The following is a 27,056-nucleotide window of genomic DNA, read 5'->3' as shown; positions in this document are numbered from 1 at the left end:
GGGATGTAAATGAAGCCACAGGAAAATTGATTGGCACAATCTTCCTCAAACACATGTAATACCCTATTAAAATATGTAGGTTTTAAAAATTAATATCCCATACTACGAGTATATTTTTATACTTATTATATATTATTATATATTAGATTTATTAATAATAAAACTTAAAGCAAAAGGAAAATAAAAGTCTAGAGAAACAAAGAGAGTTCATCAGCCTCGTACCTGAAAAGGCTAGAGCGGGAAGAGTTACAAAAACATATATACAACAATGCAAGAACATACATAAACAGAAAGGAGAAAAGAATTTTGGGACGAGGAAAGGATTCTGGGAGATGGAGTTCAAATTTTTCCAAGTGTATGAATGATTAGTTATTTTTAAGTTTAGGCGGTAATACATTGATTACCAAGTTCCACTTGATTCCCTCATCTTCAGTTTAAGGGTAGATGAAAAATTCTGGGTTTAGCCAGTAGCACTTCAGGCAGTCAACATTTAAATAGAGGTTGGGATCTCTGCCTAACCTTACATTTGTCTCTATCTCTAGTAAACACCTATCTTGATTTCCTAGAAAGTATGAATAATAAAAGACCAGATTATATTATATTTGTCTATCGGCATCATGAGGGTAAACTGGGAAAGAACAGAACTTTCCTTGAGACTTCCTTCAGTTCTGAGCTGCCTCTAGAGCCAACATTCCTTATCAATATTTCCCTTCTCCATAATAGTTCAGTCCTCCCTTTGCTCCTCAAAGATATGTAGGAAATATCACATTTGTTTTAAACTCTCAAATCCAGAATTTCTGAGACATCTTTTTTATATAGTAAAAGTTAAAATTAAATCTCAATAATAATATTACATTTTAAGAGATTTATTAATGATCATTAGAAATCAAGGAATAAAGAAGTTACAAAATAAAGACCATGTGCCCATGGCTGGTTAACCACTTTTTAGTCAACCCCACTCACCACCATCAATGCTGATTCTACATCAGAGAGAGGAAGCCTCCAAAGCCCATGCCTTTGATCCTCTGTCTACAGGAAGTACATAATGGCAGGAAGTCAGTGGGCTCTTGGGATATGTAGTTCTCTTTTAGGGTAACTGATTTTTCAAACCTGTATTACAGACTGCTTAGGGCATGACTACATCTCTCACCACATGGCTTGGTCAAGCAGGTGTACCAGGTTGTTACTCAATTCTTTTTTTTTTTTGCTTTTCTCTTTATTTTTTTAAAGCCTCAGTGTATTTATTTATTTATTTATTTTTAGTTTAATTTAATTGGTCGATTTAGAACATTGTTCCTTGGTTCAAACTCAATTCTGATTGTATGATCCAAGCCAAAAAACAAGTTTTTGTTTAAGGATACCTGAGCTGTCAATTTGATTATGGATCCTAGTGCAAGAACTGGAAAAGGGCTGGGGAAGGTAGGTGGCAAGAAGAAAGCAAGTGTCTGAATGGGATGTGAAGCATGGCCTGGTCTTAGATGATGTTATATGATGTTGTGAGAGGACAAGTGGAGGCAATGAGTATAAAGGGCTTTTTTTTTAGGACTTTGGTCAGGAAAGGGAAGAGAGATAGAGGGGTTTAAGGAACTCCCCCAAGGTCCTAAAGGGTAATTTAATATTCTGATTCTGTAGGTACTGGAGCAATATTCATGTTATCCTTCTAGTACCATTTGCTCTGGCTTTATGGCCATCTCATCATCTTTTTAGTCAGATATTGCCTCTCCATTTTTTTACATGACACTTTTTATGCATTTTCTAATTATATATACCAATACAATATGATTAAAAACCCAAGTGGCAATGGCAGCTGGGTAGATTGAGTGGATTGAGATTGAGAGCCAGTGGATTGAGAGCCAAGCCTAGAAATGGGAGGTCCTGGGCACTTCCTAGATGTGTGACCCTAGGCTAGTCACTTAACCCTCATTGCATAGCCATTATGCTCTTCCACACTGGAAACAAAACACAGTATTGACTCTAAGATGAAAGGTAAGGGTTTAAAACAAATTTAAAAACAACAAAAAATGGTATGGAAAAAACAGAGATAAAGCAAATGGCTGCTATTGTATTTGGGAGGTGGGACTTGGCTTGCCACATCAGATTTTTTATTTAAAAAAGCAACAATAGAAGTGCTTAGTGGATCATTTTATTTTCTAACTACATGGAACTAGAATTTAGTGAATTTATATGCTGGTGTGCATTAAGGGATCATGAAAACAAGTCATGGTTCATCTCTGAACTTTGCTTTAATCATTAGCACTCACAGAAAACTTAAAATTCAGATCTTGCCCAGGAGCCTGCCCTGGAACTGATCATTTCATAAAGCTGGACATGAATGCAAAATCAGAACTGCTGTCCTCATTTCTAGGCTGGAAAAAAAAAAAAGATTTTCTATTTGAGAATCAATAGATAAGGTACTAAATGGCTAATGGAATTAAGGAATGCAACACACTCATGTGATAGCCCCATTTCCTCCCATCCATATAGCCTAGATTTGTAACCTCTGTGCCCTTTTGCTATTTTCTTACACCCTAAAGCAGATACCATTGTTAAGATGAGAGGGAATATTCATCTCATAGAAATTCTTTAGAGACTAGTACCCTAAATAAAACATAGCAGTGACTTGCCCAGTTATGCTAAGAATATATATTGATAGTAAATTCTCAATCAGTCGCAATCTTCAAAAGGCTTTCTCAGAAAATCATTAGGAAAAGGTTGATTGGATGTAATATTCGGACAATTAATTGTCAAGCATTGTGCTTAAAAATGAAAAGATTCACAAAGAAGTAGACAATCTCCCTCCTCCCCTGAAAAACCAGGCACTCTAGAATTTATGTACATGAAACCAGAAAAATCATAGAAAGGAATATATAATCATGTTTACAGATGAGGAACCAGATGAGATTAGATCTCTCAACATGGTAGGAAAAAACAACTGACTGAAGAATAATGTCTATTGCCCAGTCTTTGATATACAGCTGGATGGAGATCCCACTAAATGAGTTCCCTCAATATCGATATCTTGGACATGCACCATGGATGGATAATAAGTTGGGTTTAGAATTCAACAAGGAGAAGACAGTGGACTAGACTGTAGGTAGTTGGGGGGGGTGCATCAAATAATGTTGAACTTAGTGTAGGGAAGATTAAAATTAGAATTCTGCCTCATAGACTTACAATCTAAGTGATCTTGGTCAAATCACTTCACTTTTCTCAGCCTTGGTTTCTTCCTGTGTAAATTAGGCTAATATTAACAATTGCCTTATAGAATTATTCTGAAGATCAAATGAGATCACATTAAAAGCATTTTGTAAATCTTGCAATGTTCCAGCTATTATTATTTGAGGAAGTTGGGCAATACTTTGAAGAATCTCAAGTTTATTCCTGAAACAAAATTCATCTTTTTACAACAATATTCTTTTGGAGATTCTGTCTATGTGACTAAAAATGATAGAATAGAATAATCTTTAAAGAAGAAAAATTACAGTGTTCCAAAGAACAAAAGAAAGATGAAAACTGAGCACAGAGAGGTTATACTTGCTAGAAACAAAGATATGTTCAAGATGTAGTATAAAATACATCTTCCAGATAAACAAATGATGAAAGCAGGCTCCTCATATATCACTATTAAGGAATGACAGATGGACAATCTGTATTAAAAGCCTTCAGTGTGTTGGATATATTGTAGAGAATTTTAGGAAAGGAATGACTATAAGATCTAAAAAATGAGAAGAGCTGGCAGATGGTGATCTACACCTTAGGAGGAAGTACCACATTAACAGGATGATAATAATAATAATAACACATACTGCTTTAAGATTTGCAATGTGGGTTTTAAAATTAATATACAATAACTAATATATTTTAAAAGTTTTATTAATAATAACTAAAGTAAAAGAACTACCTAAACCCAGCCTGGTCATGAGAGAAGAGAGAAGAGGGAGGAGCTACTGTGAACTTTAGATTACTCCACCCTACTTAGTCTAACAAAAACAGGAATGTCTACACCAATACTTAAGGATTAAGTATTTAGGAGGATGGCCTATGACAGACATGTGCTAGCAAATGACGAATCAGAAACAACTGACAAACCCTTGGGCTGTCTGAAGTCAAGCATAAGCGACCACTGGTACATGTGAGATACAGGAAAGTGGTGTAAAAACCTTCTATATATTTCACATCACTTCCTCTCTCCAGCCTCTTTGGTGGTGGAGAGGTGTCTGGTGGCAGCATGCTGAGCTTTTCGGCATCTTGGCGTAGGGGCTACTATTGTCTGGGTTTAGTGGTGAGTTTTCCTTGATACCAAACTGGAGGAAGCTGAGTTAGTTCAGGGGAGGCATCTTTATTGAGCTCTCTCTGAGTTTAGGCTCCATAAATCTCCAAACTGACTGAGGTATTTTATTTGGGATATTCCCTAGTGACCAAAATTAATTTATATTAGGTCACAACCCTAAAATTATCCTTACACTATAGAACTTATAAAATAATAACACAAATGTGGAGGCACAGGAAAAAAGGGAAAAGGATCCTAGGTAATACAAAAAGGAATTTTGGGTAATGTAGTTTTAGGGGTTCAAGAATTTCCATCTATAGACATATCTTATCACATATGTTATGGGTAAAATTAGGGTTGGTGACTGAATATATTATTTTAGTGGTCCCTAGGGACTTAAATTCATTCCCAACAAAATACTCAAGTCAGTTGTTGTTATTGTTGTTGTTTTTATGGTGGTTTATTTACAATAGTAGGAAGAAATTAAGAAGAAGAGGGAAAGGTGTATAAGATTTCTCCAACCTAGCCTTAACTAAGGGAAGTTCAGAGGGCTCAGCTACAAGGCCTCCTCCAAGATTAAATCTAGTTCTGCTTCCAGTCATGAGGCCTCCAAGATGAGGGGTCTTCTAGGAAGATAGTGCTTTAGGAGGTAAAGAAAAGGAGGAATCAGCCTAACCACTCACCAAGGTCACTCAGGGAAGACACCTCGCCTAAACCACACTACAAATATTTTCGCAGTAACCAAACCACCACCAGAAGCTCCCAACCTCGCCGAGCAGCAAGACACAATGTTGCTGAGTCAGTTGGCCCAACGTCTAGGAGAGAGAGACCAGACAGAGGAAGTGACGCGAAATATATAGACGGTTTTTACATCACTTTCCTGCATCTCACATGTACCAATGGTAGCTTAAGCTTGACTTAGGACAGCCCAGGGGTCTGTCAGTTGTTTCTGATTTGTCACTTGCTAGCACATGTCAGTCATAGGCCATCCTCTTCAACACTTAATCTTTAAGTGGGGTTGTATAGATTCCTGGTTGCTAGAATTCTAAAGACTAAGCAGTGTCTAGTAAATCTAAAATTCACACATGCTATCCTAGGATGTAGATGCTATTATTATTTTTTAAACTCTACCTTCTGTCTTAGATTTATTACTTTGTATTGGTTCCAAGACAGAAAAATGAATTAAGACTAGGCAACTGGGGGTTAAATGACTTGCCCAAATTCATAAAGCTATTAAATGTCTGAAACAGGGTGTGAATATAGATCTTCTTCACACCAAATCCAAGAGTTATATCCATATCCATTGCACTGCCTGCATTCAAATATCTAAAGACCACACATATAAGCTGAATTTTATTGTTTTGGGCGCAGTTAGTTGGTGAGCACTAATAATATATAAGGCTCAGTTTCAAGGGAAGGAATCTTCGTTGTCAATAACTTTTAGTTATTGCTATTCATTTTTATAGGTGGTCTAAATATTGTGATTCATATGACATTTGGCTCTCTTTTATGTCAAGCTTAACTTTTAAATCAGAAGAGTGCTGAACAAAATTTCTCCAGTTTTAAGGATTGCCACTATCAAAGAATTAATCACCGAGTGACCAGTCATTAGCTACCCGTCCATGGGTGATAAGCCTCTCAGGAAAGGGCTAGGCTTTTCCTCAGATAGCAGGTACATATTCACAGCCATTGCTCTAGGAAAGAATTTGTCAATTTATGCTTCAATTGCATAGCTTTCTAGAATTCGTGGCCATCTCTGAGAATTCCATGATGAAGAATCTCAGTAAAATGTATAGGGAGGTCTTACTTATTAAGACTGTAAGGAAAGGTCACATTCATATAGAGTACTATTCTCATTTTTTTAAAAAAAGTATTTTCCTCATAATATATACTACTATTATTAATCCATTTTATATGTTTAAGGAAACTGGGGCTGGAAAGTTTAATGTCCTATCCAGAGAGGTATGATTAGAAAGTAGCAGAGGTGGGATTCAAATACTTTCTACTACACTGTACTGTCTATAAAAACAAAGTATAAAATGATTTAAAAAATATTTGCACAGTAGGTACTAGGATAATACAAATGGACATTAAATGTATGACATATAATTCTTCCCTTTTCCCTCTTCTCAACATCTCATTGACAGTTCATACTTCCCTTGCTCTTTTTCTCTCCCTCTTGTTCATAAATTAATTTCACTAATAGTTTATTGATTATTAAATCAGTTCAACAGTTATTCCTTCTTTTCAATTGTATCTGTCTCCTCTAATTTTTCAAGATTTTGCCTGGTCTTAGGGGTTGTATATTTATATAATATTTAAAAAATTTCATGCTCAGACCATTAGTACTCTTTTGCTATTGTCTTAATGTTTTCTGTCTTAAAATTTTGGTTTTTTTAGGACACCTCTAGTTGCTTTCCATTAATTTTGAAATTTCTCACTATCCTACTACTTTTTTAACATAGTTAATTATTGTTTCCATGATTTTCCTTTGCCCAATTTATGCTGTCAAAACATAGTCCTCATTAAATTCTACATCTTTTGCTTATGCTCCCTTTTTTCAGATGAGGCAAATTTTTATATTTTGATTTCTCAACAATCTGGCCCTTCTCTTTAATTTTGTTTTATATATATTAAAACCCTTACCTTCTGTCTTAGAATCATTACTGTGTATTGGTTCCAAGGCAGAAGAATTGGCAAGGGCTAGGCAATGAGCATCACTTGACTTGCTGAGGACCACACAGCTAAGAAGTGTGTGACGTCAAATTTGAATCCAGACCTGCCTGTCTCTGGACCTGGTCCTCAATCCATTGAGCTACTTAGCTACTCCTTCTCCTTCATTTTATTGGGGTTTTAAAATTTTATTTCTATTTATAGTTATAATTGATAACCCATTGTTTTCTTTTGATTAATTAATTTTAATCCCCTTTAATTAGCCCTAAATCACCACAATTTTTTTTTTGTTTGCACTATTCTTATCCCAGGCTCCTTCTATACATTCCTCATTCATTTCTAACATGAGAAACTGAATATGTCATTTTTATTAAAGTCAATATTTTGCTTCCTGATTGTTGATAGTCTTTGGTGATGTTTATATGTTATTGTTCATTGAATTTAGAAAAAATAGCTATTTAATTAAGATAGGGCTTACCCCAAAATATTATCATCATCGGGGTTTTTAATGCATATATATTTCATGGAGTACAATACTCACTTTTATAAGAAGTATGAACTTAGAATTATCCCTATTCTTTTGACTATCCTTCTAAGAATCCATGTAGATTTTTAACGTTGGCTCAATGGCTTTGAAAAAATGTGGGATGGCACTAAATATATGAAAACATTATTTTGCATTTTAGGATTTTCTTCCAAACTGGATTTTTAAATGTTTCTTTTGTTTAAAATGACTGCACTTCCAATATCCTCCTCATTTCCACTTCCTTTTGAAAGAACTCAATTTTTTCCCATTTGTTTCATGTCTATGATTTTCTTTCATAGTACCCAAGTTTTATTTGGTAGAATATATTATGGCTTATGAAATATGACTTATAAGTATTACTTTATCATAAATGAGGAGAGCAGAATATTTTTTCTTGACTTTGAAGCTTTTTTTCTGCCTATCTGATATGCTTATTATTTGATATGGAAACTCTAAAAGTTTGAGCAGATGCATATGACTGCATTAAATTTAAAGTTTCTCTTTGTTGGTATCATGTGTTTTCCATTTTTCTTTGTCTTGATTTCTAACACATCTAGAAAATATTTTTTCATAAGTTTTTTGAAATATTGTATTCAGAATTTTTATTTCATCATGTTTGTCAGAAGAACTATAACTCTTAAATTCTCTGTCAATTTAGGCTATTTTCTTGGCTTATAGAGTTTGCTGGTTTTTCTAATTTTATTGTCTTGCTTTTATTCTGCTAATATTTCTTTCACATCTGCATTTTAAAAATCTATATCTGTTCTTTCTTAATATCTCAACTTTTTTTGCTTTTTAACCTTTGTGGTCTCAAAAAAATCTCTTCACCTTTTCTATTTAAGCATTTCTTTGGTATTCTAATTCCTGCCTTTATTTCTTTTAATTGTACATTATTCTTTTGGGACATTCCAGAAATTTTTTCTACTGTTTTGTTATCCATTCCATTACATGGTATTGGGTGTTGTATTTTTGCTTTTTTACAGATTGTCTCTTTTATTTTTCCCACTCTCACGAATCTGATCATTTCTTGTCTACCGACTGCTTCCATCATGCCTATAAACATACCAGTGACTGCTCCATCTTCAAAAAATCCACAATAGGGAGGCAGCTGGGTAGCTCAGTGGATTGAGAGTCAGGCCTAGAGATGGGAAGTCCTAGGTTCAAATCTGGCCTCAGACTCTTCACAGCTGTGTGACCCTGGGCAAGTCACTTAACCCCATTGCCTAGCCCTTACCACTCTTCTGCCTTGGAACCAATGCACAGTATTGATTCTAAGATGGAAGGTAATGGTTAAAAAAAATACACAATATATTCTTTTCTTTCTATACCATTCCATTTGGTATTTTCATCAGCTCTCATGGATTCAATGATCATCTCCATGAAGATGATTCTGAGATCTATTTGTTTAGCACTGACCTCTCTCCTGCCTTCTAGTCTTATATCAAACTAATTATTGGACATCCTGAACTCTTTGTCTCCCGTAAAAATTAAGTAGTCTCTAATAATAAAAGTATTATTTTTTTTTGAGGTTTATTAAGGATTATTAGAAATCAAGGAATAAAGAAAATACAAAATAAGAAATCACATGCCTAGGGCTGACTAGCCCATTCAAAGCTTAATTACTACATCATTGCAATGGCCGAGCAGAGCAGAGGGAGGAAGAGGTAGTCGTTACTGCCAGTTAAATACTAATTGTGATCTCACCCAGGTGGAGACTCAGGTGAGATTATAGGGAATTCTGGGAAATACCAAGGACTTCTGGGGATTAAAGTCTAGGGTTCAAAATCTCCATTTTTACACCCCCTAAATATTAAACTTAACATGTCCCAAAATGAACTCATCTTTCATCAAAACTTTCCCAGCTTCTTAACTGTTCTCTTAGTGTAGAGGGTACCCTTCTCCTCCCAGTCATCCAGGCTTGCAATCTAATTGTCATCCTCATTTTTTCATTCTTCAATATCCCATCTGTTGCTGATTTCTTCCTTCACATCTCTCCTCTGACACTGCCACCAACCTGTATGGACCTTCATTACCACACACCTGCACTACTGCAAGAGCCTGCTAGTTGGTCTTCCTGTCTCAATATTTCCATACTCTGGTCCACCCAATTCTCAACTATCATAGTTATCTTCCTAGAGCACAGATTGAAGAAATCATCCCTCTATTCCAACAACTCCAGGCCTTCCTCTTGTCTCCAAGATCAAATATAAAATCCTGTTTGGTGCTTTTGAAGTTGTTCATAAATCTGGACTCTTTCTACCTTTCTAGTCTTTCCTTGCACTTCTTCATGTATTCTATGACCAACCTCCTTATTGTTCTTTGAACACACTCCATCTCCCGGTTCTAGACATTGTCACAAGCTGTCCACCATGACTAGAATGCTCTCTCACCTCACCACTCCAACTTGATTCCTTCAAGTTTCAGCTAAAAATCTATCCAACAAAAGTATTTCTTTACCTCCCTAAAGGCTAATGCTTTCCCCCAGGAATTATATCTAATTTAACATATATTTAAATATATATATGTACATATATATATATATATATTTGTGTGTGTTGCATTTTTTGTTGCATGTTTCTCTCCATATTAATTTTGAGTTTCTTGAGGACTAACACTGTATTTGCTTTTCTTTTTTTATTCACAATACTCAGCATGGTGATAGACACATATAGAACATATATAATAAATGGTTGCTGATTTGATTTTCTCTTAACATGGTGCCCTAGTTGGTTGCCTTCACTGTATAGCTTTTGTTATTTTGATACTCTTTTCTAAAAAAAAAATTCTCACTTTTGTTTTATTTTGTTAGTGTTCTATGATGTTTTTTTTCCACTTGATTCTCTCTTTTAAATTCTATTTGAGGACTAGCTAAGTAGTAGAGTGAATAGAGTGCCAGGTCTGGAATTAGGTAGTCCTGGATTCAAAGGTGATCTCAGACACTTCCTAGCTGTGTGAGCCTGGGCAAGTCACATAACCCCCATTGCTTAGCCCTTATCACTCTTCTGCCTTAGAATAGATACTTAAAATTGATTCTAAGACAGAAGGTAAGGGTTTTTTTTTTAAAAATCAACAATTCTATTTGGCACATTCCTTTCTTTTCTGAGGTGACAAACTGGAACTGAACATAGTTATTCCCTCTTACTCGACCCCTTTAACGGCTGAACTGATGAACTTAGGGCCTTCCCTTCATGTTCTGAGGTTTTAAGAAGGGAATGAAATTCATATCCAAAATCTCACTCTATCTTCTTCCTAGAAGTGCCTTCACTTTTATTTAATCTATTATCAGATGCTTGTTGTTTAAGAAAACTACAAAGTAAAATTCTTGTTACTTCAGTTATATAAAGCATCTCAAATTCCAGGGTTTTTTTTCTTTTTTCTGTTAATCATTGTCATGTAAGAGATTATCTCTTATCAAAATTCCCCTGGCACTTAGCACAGTGCTCTATGCATAGTAGGGGTTTAAATATATGTTGAAGGAATTACTAAATCTTCTTAGCATGCAGCATGATCAAATAACTGAGATTAGCCTTTTGCATTAGCTATGATCCACCTTTCAATGATGTCATGTATATCCTCTTCAATAAGTCTTAGTAAATAAAATAAGGAATTCAGTTTCTTGATGAAACTGAAAAAAATAATATAAACAAATCCAAACAAATGAATGATTTAAAACAATGATGAGCACTTCCGAGAAACCTATTTTTAATTGTAAAGGTAAAACAAAAAAAAGGGTGTCTTCTTTGGTGGAGGAAAATGTTGTCAAAACTTCCTGTCTCCTGCCTTCAACCCACTTGTTGCTTTTTTTTTTTAAAGAAGCTTATTATATCACAGTTATTCAAACTACTGTGAAGGCAATTTTTCATCTTATTAGAGCTATGTAATACTTCTTAACATGTCACCTTAAAAACACATTATCAAAGAAACAGATTCTTTTGAAAACTATCAAGGAAATAAAAAATGAACATTCCCAGTACACTTGTTAACTCATGCGTAATTCATGAGCATCCTACACCACAATACTGTCAAGTTGTGAACATGGTATCAGATAGTAAAAGACCTGAACAGAAAGCTGCTGGATGCATCATAAATATCAGATCACAAAGATTATAAATTCTGAAAGATCGTATCTAGCTCTCCAGTTTAATTTAATGCCACAGAAACTTCAGTAATGTCAACATTAAGACTTTCTGAGAAAGGTATATTTATTTAATTACAAAAATGGGGAAAAAGTGACATTGATTTCCTCTGCTGATGGAAAAAGGCCCTGGAGAAGAAAATCAGAATTCCACTGTTGCACCTCTTTTCTGAACCAAGGCAAATGTTGGCATCATCTTTAGATGAAAGTGAATTGCAGAGATTATAGAACCATGTAGAAAATTATGGCTATCCATTTTGGTAATATTTCTCATCTCTGAATTCACAGTAACACTGATATTTAAATAGCACTTTAAATAGACTTTCAAATTTTTTATATCCAACAACCCTGCTATGATGGTACTATAGTTGTTATCATTCTTAATTACTGCTAAGGATTTTAGCATCGCATAGCTAGGAACCAAAGGAACTCAGAGGCCATCTAGCACAACCCCCTCATTTTACAGATGAGTGATCTGAGGCTCAGAGAAATTCAATGGGTCACAGAGCCAATACATATCAGAAATAAGATGGAGATGCACATCTCACTTCACTCCAAGTCTTATGTTCATTTAATTATACCATTCAGTCCTTCAAGCAATGAATAAAAAAACAACAACCAAAAAACCTGTTCTATATCACAGAGAGATTTCATCTTTAGAAGTATGTTTCATTTGAAGATAGGAACCATTTATACAATTTAGGCATTTCTTATTAAACTTTTTTTTATTAAATGGAGCCTTTACAACCTATTTAAAATGTCACATCCATCAATACAGAATGCTTGAGAAAACAATTGCCATCTGAGTACTAACAGACAAAAATTTTAGAATAGATTCATTAAAACTAAGCAATATATATGTATATCATCATCAAATGCAGGTGAGAACCCTGGAGTACCTGAGTTTTCAAATAATTGGCTTTCCAGATACAGTGACTGCATTTTGACCCAATTCTATTCAACGCAGCCCACCCCATAAAGAATGTCTTTGGTTGGCAGGCACTATATCACCAAAGATTAGGCAAAAGGTCCTGAAGTATGCTCAAGGTTTATCTTCAGAGATTTCTTCCAGACGAAGGTCCGTTTGAGTTGTGAGGAAGGATTCCCATGTGGCAAGGCACTTTGGAAAAAGAAAACACAGAAGACCATTTATTCTTTAAGTGACAGACACAATGCTAGCCGATACATGTTAACATCCGCCTCATTCTCCCCACTCACCTAATCTAGAAACTTTGTAATTATCTTGGCTGTTCCTTCTCCTTTTCTTTACCTCTCACATTCACTGAGCCATTTCTATTTTTTATACTATCTCTTCCTTCTCCCTAATCTTACTTTCCTAGTTGATGTCCTCCTCTCCTCCCATTTTTTGAGAAAAAGCCTCCTGACTCTGTAGCTTCAGTATTTTTTCTTTTTAATTGCTTTTACTTCTTGATGGCATATTAATCTCCTTAATGGTAGCTTTCTTCAAATCATGACCCTGTTTAAATTTTTTTTTTAATGACTTTCCATTAAGTCATTAGTTGATGCATGGAAAAAGTCTTGAGACTCAGAAACTTAACAAGCTGTGGAAATCTGGGCAAGTCATCTAACCTTTGTCTTCCTTATCTATAAAATGGGGAGAGTGATTGCATTCTCTCAACCTCTCAAGGTTATTGTGAGAATCAAATGAGAAAGTACTTGTAAAGCTCTTAACACAGCACATTGTAGATGCTTAATAAATGTTTATCCCCTCTTCCTCTGTCTAGCAAATAAAATCCTCTCTTCCTAACCAAGCATTCAAAATCCTCTATAAACTGAACTCTAAACAATTTTTCTGCCCTATCCAATGCTGATCTCTTTTCACATGGCCCATATACTTGTTAAATTGGAATATTTAATATTCCCTGAACACATCTCCCATCTATTGACCTTTCTGCATTTGTCTGGACTCTTCTCAATATCTGTAATTCTCTCCTTTTCCATCTCTAACTGCTAAAAACCACCTGACGTCATATTGCTCCCCAAAAGATGACCTCCATTGAATACGTCCTGACTGCTTTTGTCCTATCTTCCTTGTACACTGACTTCAAGGTAACAAAAATGGGAATAGTGACGTTGAAGAGTTTATTGAAAAATGGATCCATTAATGCTTTGTTGACAGAGTTGTGAATCTGTATAAACTTTTTGGAAATCAGTTTGGAATTGTGCAAAACAAAGTTACTAAAAAGCCATACCTTTTGACTCAGAGAGTCCAGGCATATAACCCAAAGAGATTATTAATAAAAAAGAAAGTTATTTTTATTTAGCAAAATATTTGTAGCAGCATTTTTTGTCATCATACATAACTGGAAATAAGACAGATGCCCATTTACTGGGGAATAGTTAAACAAATTGTGTTACATAAATATGATAGAATATGACAATGTTATAAGAAAGAGCAAATATGATGGATAAAAAGAAGCATGAAAAGATTTCCATGAATTGATGCAAAATGAAGTGAACAGAGTCAAGAATATGGATAATAACTCTGAAAAAAAAACAATGAAAAAACCAGAAAATTAATGTTGCAAAATGGCAAAAAAAAAAGTCCAACAGAAAAGATATGGGGAAAATACATATTCTGCTTTCCAAATAGAGAGTTTCAGATATAGACAGAATCTTTTTTTTTTTTAACCCTTACCTTTTGCCTTAGAACCAATATTGGTTCTAAGGCAGAAGAGTGGGAAGGGCTAGCCAATGGTGGTTAAGTGACTTGCCCAGGGTCACACAGCTAGGAAGTGTCTGAGATCAAATTTGAACCCAGGATCTAGCCCTGGCTCTCAATCCACTGAGCTACCCAGCTGCTCCCTATAGACAGAATCTTAGACATTAAAGGATATAATTTTTTAAATCAGTTTATTTATTCAAAGTCACAAACTAGGCAATAATGCCAGAAGTAGATCTCAAATATATTTAATTCTATACACAAGAGCCAGTGTTCATAGTACATGTAATTAAACATTCTGTTTCACTCTCAGTCTCTTCCGCCATGCAGTTAGGATAGTCGGTCACAGGTATGGTCAAATACAACTTTAAAATTCAGCCCATCACACATACACTTTCAGTTAGTTTTCTAATTCCTGACAGGTTCAAGAATATTTTAGCCAAAAGGAAGAGTTATCAGTGCAACTTGTTCAAAGCAAGTTTTAAGAATAAAAATCAAAGTTTGTACATTTCATGTAAATGGCACAGAGGCAGGAAAGTTCAGAGGAAAAGGATGAGGTAGGTAATACCTAAAATTGATCATATCTGGTTTCTCTGAGTATAGAATTCCTGTGCAGTGTGTAGAATAAGCAAGCACGTGCCATCAGCATAAGATGTACACAAGGCTTCACTTAGAGAAGCCACCCAGTGATGTCATCTCTCTGTTTATAACATTCCAGGGTTGGAGATAATTATATAGTCAAATTCAGTTTCAAATGTGGCATCCCAATGTCATTTAGTAAATCCTGAATTTATCCTCAGAAACATTCCACTTGCAAATATGCTTTGCACAGACATTTCAGCTTTCTTTGTGGTCTGAGGTCCAGAACTCTGAGAAAATATGTGGAAATATACCCATTTTAGTCAACTGAAATTTGGGGTAAAGCATGGAGTTGAGAACTGGAAGTGTTCTAAGGTTACATAATCAACACAGTGAAAGCAACTTAATTGATTTTCAAATTCTTTCAGGAATACATAGAACACATGTACATATAAGGCACAGCGTAAATGGTGCTAAACCTAAAGTCAAGAAGATATGAGTTCAAATCCATCCTCAGATGCTTACAAATTGACTAATGCTGGTCAAGTCACTTAACCTGGTTTTGCCTCACTTTCTTCACCTCTAAAATGGCAATAATAATAATACCAACCTCATATTAGTTGCCTGGATATTTGGAAAGTATTTTGCAAATGCCCCTTAAATTGCTATTTTTAGCTATTATATGAGTAAAGAAGCAAATATATCCTTACTATAGCTTAAGAGTTATGAACCAAAAAAATAAAGAGTAATGAACCATTGTTTTACAAAATCTTTAAATAAAAAAATAAAATATCAAATGCTGTTTATGTATTATCTTGAAGAAGGGTTGCCTGTCCCAAAGAAAATCTTCAAAGACAGTTTCAACCAGATAGTCTGCGAAGTCCCAATCAACTCAAAGACTGATTTTCTGGGGGGGAAAAATGCTCAAAGTGTCCGAATTTGACATTCTTTCCATTTTATTATCCTGTCTAGGTCCTGTTGATTGACCCTTTCGGTATGCTAAAATTCCAGCTTTGCCCACAAGGGTTAACTGCTTGAATTCTTTGCCTTACGTATAAGAACTCAAAGAAAATTTAATATCCTCCCTTATTTCCTAGGACACGCAGGAGGCAATTGGAAGCCACAAAGCACAGCTTCTCCCTATAACACATGTTCTTAACTTGCTGCTTCTCTTAGAAAGCTGAGAGAATCTAGTGGTCCCAGCATCTTCTAAACAATCAGCTCCTGGAAAGCCCAAGAAGCAACCAAGATGCTCCCAGAAATCCAGTCAAGTGAAAAGATCATTTCTGCTTCAATCCTCAATTCAGATGATAATCCCAGGGAGACAGGTAAAGAATAAGGCTCTCTACAATCCCTTAATTCTGCTGGGGAGTGGAGCTCCAGCTCAGTAGTGCTGCTGCAACTACAGGGGTTCAAAGAAGGCAAAAAAGACTGTAGCTCATCCCTACATATGACTCAAAGGTTTCCCTTTGTGCATGAAGATAATCCTAGTTATTCATCACTTGCTAAAGTCATTTATAACTTGTGTGACCTTGGGCAAGTTACAACCTTAGTTAAGGCCTCAGTTTCCTCATCTGTAAGATGAGTAAATTGGGCTAGATGGTCTCTGAAGTCCCTTTCAGCTTTAGATTTCTCATCTTATCATTCTTTCTTGGGTTCTTTTGAATGGAAAAAGAAGAGGCACCATGTAGAAACTCAAAAAACGAATTAGGTGGCATCACAGAAAAATGGTAACAAGTATAAACAGACAAGAAATTCAAGAAAATTGTTATTCTACTTCAGACAACAATTTCAAAAACAAAATCTAAAATAATAGTTCAAATGAGCTCATTAAAGTTTCACATAGTTCTTTTGTTATTCATAAAAACCACAGAACCAATTCTTTTTCTTTTTTTAATTGTTACCAATTACTATAAAGATACAAGATTTAAAAAAGCAATTATACCAATGAAAAAACAGATCTCTACATAGCAATCCATTATTTTCTTTTGAATTTGAAGCTTGAACAGAATCAGTAATTGATTTCAAGTTGATTCTAGAGTCACAAAGTATAAAAAGTCAACACAAGGGGATAGTTAGGTGGCTCGGAGGACTGAAAGTCAGGCCTGGAGACAAGAGGTCCTTGGTTTAAATCTGCCCTCATACACTTCCTAGCTGTGTGACCCTGGGTAAGTCACTTAACCCCCATTGCCAAGCCTTAGGTGCTCTTCTGTCTTAGAATCAATACACAGTATTGATATATAGTATTGATTCTAAGATGGAAGGTCAGGGTTTAAGAAAAAAATCAACAGAACCAGAAAAGCCAATTTCTCTCTTCTATATTCAATGAATGTTTGCATTAGTTGACTATTGTTTTGTTTCATGTTCATAGTAAACAATAAAGACATCTTTTAAATCACATACTAATGAGACGACATAACCATATGTTTGAAAAAATAATAAATGATAAGATACAACATCTTAAGATAATTTCAGTCAAGACATGTTAGGTATAAATCTTGATATTTTCATGTTGGAAAACAACCCCTCTGGTACTACATTAAATGCAAACCATGAAAAATAAAAATTCTTATCCAATCTGTTCGGGGAAAGGAATGGCAAACAATCACAAATTAAAGTTAATAAAATTACGTTCACAAACAACATGATAGTCAGCTTCCTTCTTAATTCTCTTGCTCTTCCCACTATGACCTAGATTTAGAGAAGGAAGTACTTAGAAAGAATTTGTTTATCTTGTTCATTTTATAGATGAGAATACCAAGGTCCAAAGAATTTAGTGACTCGCCCAAATCAATAAGAAAATAGGATCCAGCTTCAACCAGGTTACTAAATTATCATTTTTTTTTTAACCGTTACCTACCATCTTAGAATCAATACTGTGTATTGGTTCCAAGGCAGAAGGGTGATAAGGGCTAGGCAGTGGAGGTTAAGTGACTTGCCCAGGGTCACACAGCTGGGAAGTGTCTGAGGCCAGATTTGAACCTAGGACCTCCCATCTGTAGGCCTGGCTTTCAATCCACTGAGCTACCCAGCAGCTCACCCCCCAACCCCCATCCCCAATTGTCTTTTGAAATCAAAAGCCTGAATTCTTTAAAAAACAATACTATTATATTTCTAGGTGCTTGTGATATTTCATGGGTGCAAATATTTCCTCTACTAGTGTGGTTTACGTGGAATAGGAAAAGGCCTAGGGTTGAATTTAAAAGATATAGATTTAAAACATGGCTCTCCTGCTTTACTGTTTGCTTTCTCCAGGTCTCATTCATAAAATGAAAGGACTGGGTTAGATGACCTCTGAGGTACCTTTTGGGGTCTAAATCTCTGACCCTATGACTTTCCTCCTGTGAGATTCTTGCCCATGTCCTCACATAAATCCTCCATAAGAGTTCTTTTCAATCATTGGATCCTCTGGGTCTGTTATTATCTGGGGGCATACCAATGCATTACTTAGGACAATGTATTAAATAAAAAAGACTGTCAAGAATTAAGGGGCTGCATAAGGGAGTCAAGAGAAATGCAATAAACAGGAAAATGAGGTTATTTGGGGGTTTAAAAGTTTAAAGCAAAAACATGGAAATATTGCTTAGAAGATGAAATTTTGACTTCAAAATTTATGGTTTTTAAAGTAAACTATTATTGTTTCAGCATAAATACTGAAGCACTTCAAGGAAAAAGAACCATGCCTAGCCTGCTTGCCTTCTCCATCTGCTTCCTGGATTTCCTGGCTGTCCTTAAGAATCAGCTCAAATCCTACCTTGTGCAGGAGACCATCCCTATCTTGCTCATGTGCCTTGTCTCAGAGATCACTTCCTATTTACACTGCATTCATCTTGCGGGTTTGGAGTTATTTGCATGCTATTATTTCTTATTAAAAGATGAGTACTTTGAGAGCAAGAACCATGTTTTTGTATTCTCAGTATTTAGCACAGTGCCTGGCATACAATAAATACTTAACTAAATGCTTGCTAATTGATTGATAACCTAGCTGAGAGGCAAATGATGATATTATACTGGATGATCTCTAAGGTTCCTGACAGCTTTAAATCTTAAGATCGGTTATAATTATGACAAAATTAGTGTCTAGGTTGGCAGGGGAGTTAAACTATTTTCACCATTATTAGGCGATGAGAGGTAATGAGGAACTCTGGCATCAATTCTAGTTAGCTCTGACTTTCCATCTCAGTTGGGAGATTAAAGATTTGTATGGAGAAGCACAAAAAATAATAATTTCTACAGTTTTTCCTATTGGGTTAGGTGCCAGATGGCCCAGATTTTGCTATAAATTTTCTTATTTTAAAAAACTAAACAGGCCATGCTAAGCAATAAACACTGAAAAATTATAAACAGTTTTAAAAAAGGCTTACTGGAATTGCTATAAATGAATGATTTTCAGTGAACACATGGTACATACATGAGAGAGGGAAAAGATGATGGCCAGCTGTCATTAACTAGCCCAATGACCAAGAAATTTGTCTCTAGAGGTCAATTACCTTTTTTCCCTGTAAAAAAAGGGTTTGAACTAAATGACCTCTAACATGCCATGATTTTTGAGTATTAATTTTATTCAGCTAGGAGGGTAAAAGCACAAAACCGTATAAATTTGTACTCTGTGCTCGAAAAATTTTTTAACGTGACAAATGAGGACAATTCTACATCATTTAAAACTTGAAAGATTCTTGAGGGCAATTATCAAGTTACATACCTTCATATTTCCCATAGTGCCCTGAAGGAGTCTAGGATTTTGTGAATCATTGAATAATATTATGAATATCATTGAAGAAAACTATTATCAATGTATATTGTATTTACTTCAGATTCCCCATATATGAAACATTTTTTAAAATATGTATTTTCTTGCTTCAGTTTTTCTACCCAAATCTACAATGGCATAGTAGTGATACTGAGTTCTCAGAAAATTCTAAAAGATTATTGCATGATAAACAGGATGATTTCAGGAAGAGCTGGATTTACATGAAGTGATACAGAGTGAAATAAGCAGAACCAGGAGAACACTGTACACAGTCACAATATTGTACAAAGATCAGTCATGAAAGACTTCACTACTCTCAGCAATACAATGATCCAGGACACTTCTGAATGGCTATCCACTTCCAAAGAAAGAACTATTGAAGTTGGAATGCAAATCAAAGCATAACATTTTTCACTTTAGTTTATTTGTGTTTTTATTTTGGGGTTTTACTTTTATATGAGTACTCTTACAAAAATGAACAATATGAAATATGTTTTGCATGATAATACACATATAACCCAGATCAAACTGTTTACCAGTTCAGGGAAGGGATAAGGAAAGGATCAGATGAGACAATTGGGATCATATAACTTCAGAAAACTAATGGGGGAAATTATTAATACATGTAATTGATAAAAATATCTTTACCAAATAAAAAAATTTAAATTTAAAAAATAAAAGATCATTTCAGTGAAACTAAACTCTAATAGGACTTACTAGACCTTACTAGCCCAATGAACCAAGTTCAAAATGCAGGTAATCTTTAAAATGTTTCAATGAAAAAAAAAATCTTTTGTTTCCTTTTTATAAACAATTAGTTAAATACTCACCCTAATAGTTCTTTGTGGTTTCTGGGTTTCCTCACATGTATACCTTCTTAATATATAATGATACCAACTTTCTCAACACCAACATTTATATTTCTTGTTTCTTTTGAATAAGTAATCTTCATTCAGAGCTACGGTCTAGTTGTAGATTTCTTTCCACCAAGTCTCAGCAATAGCTTTGAAATAAAATTTGCTTTCTCACATTAGGAGTTTCCCTTGTTTATTGCCTAAATTTTAGCATTTATATATAGACATTTGAGATCATGGGCTTTATTACTAGTTCCTTTTTTGGACTTTGAGTGAATTTGTGGGGTTTATATTTTTTAATCTTTCTTCATCTTATTTGTTGTTTAGTCATTTTTTCATTTATATCTGATTCTTCCTGACCTCATTTGGAGTTTTCTTGGTAAATGTTTAATGAGAATATCTTGAACCTTTGGACTCTACCTCCCAGAATTCTTTTCGTGTCCCAAGAATCCTTTCCTCTTCATTTATGTTAATGTCATTACGTTATTATTTTTAAGCTATGTGTAACTCCTTCCTAGCTCTCTTTTTTCCCCCTGCATGTGTGGCTGGGTGAACTCTCTCTGTTTCACTAGCCTTTTATTTTCCTTTTTACTTTAAGTTATTATTAGTAAATCTTATTAAATATATACTTGAAGTATTTTAGATATTAATTTGTAATCTACATAAGGATACTGGAATGTTTTTCTAATTCCTTCTCCAGCTCATTTTATAAATGAAGAAACAGAGGCAAACAAGTTTAAGTAACTTACCCAGACCACACAGGTAGTAAGTATCTGAGGTCAGATTTGAACTCAGAAAGATAAGTCTTCCTGACTACAGGCTTGGTCCTCCTCCACTGTGCCACCTTGCTGCCCCTTCTTCCTATTAACATCAGTAGCTGGCCCTGAAAATTTCCTCCTTCAAACTTTCCCATATTTCACAAAATGTCTCCTCCCCAAATTCAATCTTTAATCTATTTCACTAGTTCAAAGTCCTCCAAGTAAACTATATTCATTTCCTCCTCTTTTTTATCTGGTTTAAATCCTTCTAATTCTTTCTGTTCATTCTCTCACAATTTGCTCCTACAGAGGCTGAAAGTAGAATCTTGTGAAATTTCATTCATTATTGCCTTTAGATGCATGATAAAACCAAACCTGAAACTCTTTTATATGTCTCTTTAAGGAACAACCTTTGAATCATTTATCCATTTAATTGCAACTTCCTTTTGTCTTCAGGTATAATTTATAGGAAGAATGCTAGCATTACTACACTCCAGTTACTCCAAAAGCCTTTACTGAACACTGAAAAGGAATGGTAAATTTGGAGTACTAATAGTTAAATAAAAATTTAGATGTGATTTTAAAACCACCTGATTCTTAGCATCCTCTGCTCCCTTTTTTCTGTTTCTGTGCCAGTCTCTGAAAAAGAAGCAAGTGATCACTCATACGAGATAAGCCTTGTGTGTAGTCAGCTTGGTCCCCAGAAAGCAGATGAAGTCTGTTACTGGTACTGTCTTTCCTAGCATGGTAGAATTTTCTAGAGCCTTGAACTCCATGGGCAATTCCTCTGAAGAATCAAGTGTTGTCACTAATGCCACGGTGTACATCAGAGTAGAACTTGATTGTTTAGGCCTTGAAAAACTGACTAATAAGTGAAAAAATAGCCTTGTGGCATTAATTTTGTAGCAATACCAATATAGGTCAATAAAAGAAGGGTGGTTGTGACCAAAATTAGATTCAATGCTGACCAAAATAGGAAACAGTTTATGTATCTTAAAAAGCATCAGACCTATTTTTGGCACTACATAAAACTAAAAGTCTATTATTTAGGATACTAAGATCTAATATAAAACGCAACTACTTAATTGTTTGAAAACATTATTAAGTTGTCTATTATATATAAAAACAAAGAAAATATAGGTATATTACTTTAAAACAAAAGATGACTTCAGAAGGATTGTGATGAAGTGGGCCATTCACCTTTTACAAAGAAACATACATTTTTCAGATATGGCTGATGTATTCATTAATCTGGTTATACTTATTTGATATTCTATTGGGGAGTCAGATATAGGTAGTATGAAAGATGGGGAAAAAAGACAGAAAAGAACATTACAATAGACAAAATATTTAAGAAAGATACAAATAGGACAATTTTATTACTCAGGCTAAATTTAATATGTAATTTAATATACTTAACAAAAGGCTTTTATATACAGTTCTCTTTTTTGTCCTCTGTATTCAGAGGTTTATGTTTTTTGAGGATTACTAAATTTAATATAAAGATATTAAAGAAAAAATAACCAGTTACAGTAATTCACTAGTTGTTTTTAAAAAAGTATGACTGAATTAACTTTAATTCAGAAAAAAGAGATTAAGCTACTACGAATAAAAACAACTTTCCTAATACTGCAGAAGTCCAAATTTAAACTTTATAATTTTGAAAGATTATATAGGCACCATTCCAGGAAGTCATCTGTTATTTTGTACTTTTAGAAATACTAATATCACAAAAATAACTTGGAGTAGAATTTGGATCATTTTCTTGGGCTAAAAATTGCTACTCTGTCCCACTCTGTCAAAGCTGGATATGAGAGAAGTTTGCACATAAAATAATGCCAGAACACTTAGAAGAATGATTATATCTGGGTACAATTCTCACAATGTCTTACTGGTTATAAACGCCACCTTGTGGTCAATTTCTGCAATTTTGCATCCATGAAGCAAATTGGAAGATGCTTGTTAAGCAGGGAACATCAATCATAGGTGACAGAAACCATTGTGAAGTTTAAAAGAAAATTTCTTACATGATCCTGGTTGCATGGCATATTTGCATTTGGGAGTAGCAATAATCCTAGCTCATTTTTTTTTAAAAGAAGTCATAGTTAAGGTTAAGTATTGTTTTACAGCTACCTGATGTATTATAACAGAAGCAGTAGTAGTAAACTTGTATAGTCCTTAAATTTTTCAAAACACATAAGTATTATCTGAGTTTATCATTAAGTGCCTTAAAATACATTTTTATTATTTAAAAAGTCATTCTGACAAGAAAAGGATTCTTCCTTCATACTTAATATGGACATAAATTACCCTTTAAGTCTTATTATAAATGGAACCAAAAGAGATGCAAAATTTGCAGTTAACTAGAAAACTAGGTCACAAGTATTCATTAAAGAAGTAAATTGAAGAGTTGGAAAGGTGGGCTTTCTTGTGTGTCCAAGGAAAAACATTTAAAGATAGATTTTAAAGTGTTAGGGTTGAGAAGAAAGGAGGGTTTTTACATGCCTTCATCATATATCATACAATAAACATAAGCAACATCACAAAGAAGAAAAAAATTGAATACACAAGAAACTACAAAAAATAAACATAAAACCCCCAATATTTTTTAAATAAATAGAGTATTAATAGTGTATTAAAAAATAATGGACTGGGGGGCAGCTGGGTGGCTCAGTGGATTGAGAGTCATGCCTAGAGACGGGAGGTCCTAGGTTCAAATCTGGCCTCAGACACTTCCTAGCTGTGTGACACTAAGCAAGTCACTTGACCCCCCCCCCCATCCCTAGCCCTTACCACTCTTCTGCCTTGGAGCCAATATACAATATTGACTCCAAGACGGAAGGTAAGGGTTCAAAAACAAACAAACAAACAAAAACACAAAAAATAAATAAAATAAAAATAATGGACTGCAATTAATCAGCTAAAATAAGAGAAAGGGAAAATATTATGCAAAAAGTCCTCAAAAGGAAGAATTAAGAAGGAAAACTGGCAGTGTTAAGAAGAATCACATGACTAGACGAAAGACCTTAAAATACAGTTTTAAAAATATCAGAAATGAAATTAAAAAATTAAAAGATGCTAGGGGGGAAAATGAGAGGAATCAAATTGACTAAAATAACCAATAAGAAATATTTGATGACATCCTTTGGCTATTTCATCTTTCAGGGCTTTTGATTAGACAAGCCAAAAAAAAAAACAAAACCCTAAAATACCTCAAAACACTGAGAAGACAAAATGCAACTTATTCAACAGACTTTGTATAGAACTAGATTATATCCTCTGAAACAAGTCAAGATATATAACATGATGTTAAATTGACTTCAAGGCAAAAATGAACATGAAAGAAAAGATAAAAATACATTGGAAAATATGATTTGGGAAGAAATGGAAGAGCCCAGAGGCTTGTAGACTACTCAGAAGTGTCATCACAGTATGCCATGAATATTTTCTTTTAAAAGAGCAGTAAAAGACACTACACATGGCAAGTAAAACACACACAAGTCAAAAGGACTGAATATGGACATCCTGAAAATCACTGGCTACTGATGTAGGAGTCATTTCAGAATCAGCTGATAGAATTTCAGAAAGGGAAGATACTAAAAGAATGGGAAGAAGGATGAGTGCAGGCTTTGCATCTCTTCTGCTGGACTTTTTTCTCCTGCTCTGATTCCAATAAGAGTGCTGGCATCAAGACCCTCTAGGGACCCTGGGAGTGGTTATGACTATGCTGCATGCCCGACCAGCTATAACCAATGTCCCTCCAGCTGTCAGCCCTTTTTACTGGAGATTCAGGTGCCTTCAGACCCCTGACTCAGAAGCTTCAGGTCCTGAATGCCAGAGATGAGTCAGTTTGTTTTATTGCTAACTGGATCATCCCTGTTGAGAACGCCCACAGGCTTCTGGCTGCCTCTTCTACACCCTTTGACTGCAAAGAAGGAACCTACCTACTGGTGTTTCTCCTTGATCTTAATGATCACTATGTCAATTGGTGGTCTTTCCATCTTTGATGGGGTATTTGCTAGGAGACACATCTCTAGGATCTTTCATGCTGCCATCTTAATGGGAAGCCACCTGGACACTAATCCAGGAGACTTTTGACAATGTGTATAGCAAGGAAATGTTAGAGGTAGATGGCATAGTGGAATAAATACTGGACCTGGATCTGAATCTCAGTTCTATTTACTGGGTGAACTTGGGAGGTAACTTGAAGGTGCTAAATAAACCTCAGCTATTAACATAATTAATAAATATAATGATCACTTTGAGGAAATCACATACCCTCAGTAATTTAAACAATATAGTCAAACCTAAATAGAATAAAGTGGGAAGGGCAACATCTTATCCACACTAATTTATGATACATAATTACTTGGGCACCAAACAGACTGAGTGAATCAATGTGTACAGCTAGGTACAATATCCTCCTAGAGTCCCAGTTCTGCCTGTAATTAGAATCTTATGCAGTTCATGACTCACATCTATAATCTGATTTTCCTCTGCCACTTAGATATTAAAATCTGAAGTTCTCATTAAGCCACAAACATTCTGTTTAGTATGAGGAAACCCAAGGACGAATGCTTGGGTCCCATTTCATATCTTGCTTTCACAATAACAATTTCAGTTTATTTACATATATTTTCATAAAAATCAGATGGCTCAATATCAATCTGATTGAATTATAAAGAAAACAGGGTACCCTGGAACCATTCAGCTTCTATGTCTGGGATATTTTGAACTTTATAATAGAGAATATCAGATTGTCCATACTCATGCTTTGGAGACTTAAAAACATATTAATGGCTTGATTATTTAAAGGAAATGTTTTTCTAAAGATATAAAAAAATTAGTGTTATGTATGAAGTGAATAATAAATAAATTATCTCAAAATAGGAGTTTGGTGGCTTCTGAAGTTGGATTAAAACAAATTCATCCTACTTTACAAATGAAAAATTCAAAATGCCTCATTTTCATGAAGGTTTAAAAGATTATTTTGGTGGGAAATAGTTTAAAATTAAGGAAACTGGAAAAAAAACAGAAGAGCTTCATAACATAATATTACTGGGTTAACTGTTAAGGAAGCAAAGGTGTATTCTTTCAAATGGGGGAAAAAATGTACATGGATGATAAAAGTCCAAAATCATGAAAATGAAGCTCTAACATTTATGTTTCTATTGAAAAGACAGTAGATATAAATATATTTTGTAAAATGCATAGTATATAATATTTCATAAACAAAATAGCCTATCTTTACCTTGGAATTATTTTTTAATGAAGCATTTTCACAAAAAAAATCTGACACCACATTCCCAACCACCCTGTGAAATGGCACAGGCAGGTGGCACTGTCTTCACTTAACAGATGATAAATTGAAAGTTTAGCAAAGTCAATCCAGGGACTTATTCAAAGTGACCACAACTAAGTGGCAAATTGAAGACTGGAAGGTAGATCTTATTCAGTTTTTAGTATGGGATTCTTCCCACTATATCAGCTAAGATATCAGAGGTAATAATGCATAATCCCAAAACTTGGGTTCCAATTCCCAGCCTCTGAAACTTTATAATTCTATGACTCTGGACTAGTCACTTAATCTTTTATCTTGATGTATAGCCCAGAGAAAGTCACTTCATCTTAGTTTTTTAATGCCTTATGCAGCTCCCTAGGATATATCTAGAAAGTCATGAGTTTTCTATCTGTTTTCAGGGTGCCTTGGAATGTGTGGAAAATACCCAGATGATCTAGTGTATATTCAAGTAATGATAGTCAACTATTAAGGTAAAGAATTGTGATGACACAAACTGTTCATTCAACAAAAATATTTTAAATGATTT

At 34.6% G+C, this 27,056-nt stretch overlaps 1 protein-coding gene and 1 long non-coding RNA gene across 3 annotated transcripts in view; one reads left to right on the top strand and one right to left on the bottom strand.

The window, feature by feature from the left end:
• The first annotated feature begins 1,058 nt into the window (after positions 1–1,058).
• On the top strand, positions 1,059–19,281 carry LOC103106267 (uncharacterized). Of its 2 annotated transcripts, none has more exons than XR_463250.3 (3): positions 1,059–1,179; positions 16,043–16,194; positions 18,512–19,281. It is a non-coding gene; the product is annotated as an uncharacterized LOC103106267 (long non-coding RNA). The 2 variants fall into 2 exon arrangements; XR_463248.3 differs by having other exon boundaries at positions 1,080–1,179; positions 15,964–16,194.
• Positions 12,311–27,056, bottom strand: part of SNX7 (sorting nexin 7) — a 102,545-nt gene continuing 87,799 nt past the window's right edge. The window contains exon 9 of the mRNA XM_007485014.3: positions 12,311–12,724. Within this exon, the coding sequence (XP_007485076.1) occupies positions 12,647–12,724 (78 nt within the window). The 3' untranslated portion in view covers positions 12,311–12,646. The remainder of the gene's footprint in view (positions 12,725–27,056) is intronic.

Source organism: Monodelphis domestica, chromosome 2 (genome assembly GCF_027887165.1).
Source record: "Monodelphis domestica isolate mMonDom1 chromosome 2, mMonDom1.pri, whole genome shotgun sequence".
NCBI classification, from domain to species: domain Eukaryota; kingdom Metazoa; phylum Chordata; class Mammalia; order Didelphimorphia; family Didelphidae; genus Monodelphis; species Monodelphis domestica.
This window is presented reverse-complemented; position numbering and strand designations above follow the sequence as displayed.